Source organism: Lottia gigantea (assembly GCF_000327385.1).
Source record: "Lottia gigantea unplaced genomic scaffold LOTGIsca_40, whole genome shotgun sequence".
NCBI lineage: Eukaryota > Metazoa > Mollusca > Gastropoda > Lottiidae > Lottia > Lottia gigantea.
This window is the reverse complement of record NW_008709380.1, coordinates 48,257-49,370: the sequence shown is the minus strand read 5'-3', so window position 1 is coordinate 49,370 and position 1,114 is coordinate 48,257. Positions and strand designations below refer to the sequence as shown.

At 34.7% G+C, this 1,114-nt stretch overlaps 1 protein-coding gene across 1 annotated transcript in view; it reads left to right on the top strand.

Annotated features, from left to right (window-relative positions):
* Window positions 1-1,089, top strand: part of LOTGIDRAFT_163455 (hypothetical protein) — a gene marked incomplete at both ends in the record, with an annotated part of 2,876 nt that extends 1,787 nt beyond the window's left edge. Inside the window, 3 exons of the mRNA XM_009059972.1 lie at window positions 362-512; window positions 719-794; window positions 988-1,089. Of these exons, the coding sequence (XP_009058220.1) occupies window positions 362-512; window positions 719-794; window positions 988-1,089 (329 nt within the window). The remainder of the gene's footprint in view (window positions 1-361; window positions 513-718; window positions 795-987) is intronic.
* Window positions 1,090-1,114: the final 25 nt, after the last annotated feature.

The following is a 1,114-nucleotide window of genomic DNA, read 5'->3' as shown; positions in this document are numbered from 1 at the left end:
AGCGGTAGATCAAAGTAAGTCATCTTATGCTTTTAACGCTTTCCACACGTTGTAACAATTTACATGACTGACTGTCAAATGTAGCTTTTAATGTATCCATACAGCAAACATCTCCACCCGCTTATTCAAACTTTGGATGAAGGTATGCCATGACCATCCCAGTAAATTCAATTTCCATGAAGCTGTACATTAATGATGGTGAGTTTAACCAACTTGTATATATAAATCTCTAAGGTTGTGGCTTCAATTTTCTCAACAATTTCTCAAATGAAATAAATCAGTAGTAATGCCTGAGTAAGGCATATATTCCGCCCTTTAAGCTAAATCCAGTGAACAAACAATTGGAATATTGTTCTTACAGAATGTGACGAATTCAACGCCTGTGGAACTTGTACCACATTTGGAGAATGTGAACAACTTCAGAATTATACTTTATGGAAAGTTGGTGATCATGGTGAAGTCAAACATAGAGACAATATGATGGCTGAAATCTATAAAAATGGACCAATCAGGTAAGAGTCAGGAATCAGGAATCCGTCAACACTGACTGCTTTTATTTCTCGGATCATATTGAACAAAAATACTGCGTTTGTAATAATAGAAGTATATATAATTGAAGTAGGAAAAATGACCCCTTGACACCATTTAGAAAATGATTTTATTCCTTAAGTCGTATGTATTACGATGATTTCTTAAACGGATAAATATATACTTCCAGTTGTGGTATAATGGCAACTGAAGGTTTAGAGAAATATCGTGGTGGCGTTTATTCTGAACATCATTTCTTTCCTATGGTATGTTTAAGCTATATTTTCTGAAGTTCATTACAATAAATATCGTTAAACGTATAGATTTTCTTAAAAGTGTTTTGTGCAGCTGGAACACTTTTCTATCATCTGGTACAACTGCTGAATACTTTTAATATTTGGTAACTGTCAATTGTATGACACTGTACTCTCATGTAAAACAGTATGAACTACATTATAGGTCAACCATATAGTATCTGTCGCTGGATGGGGAGTAGACCCAGATAAAGGCGAATATTGGATTGTCAGAAATTCCTGGGGAGAGCCATGGGTAAGTCGATGAATACATTTTGAAGCTAAATGATGTC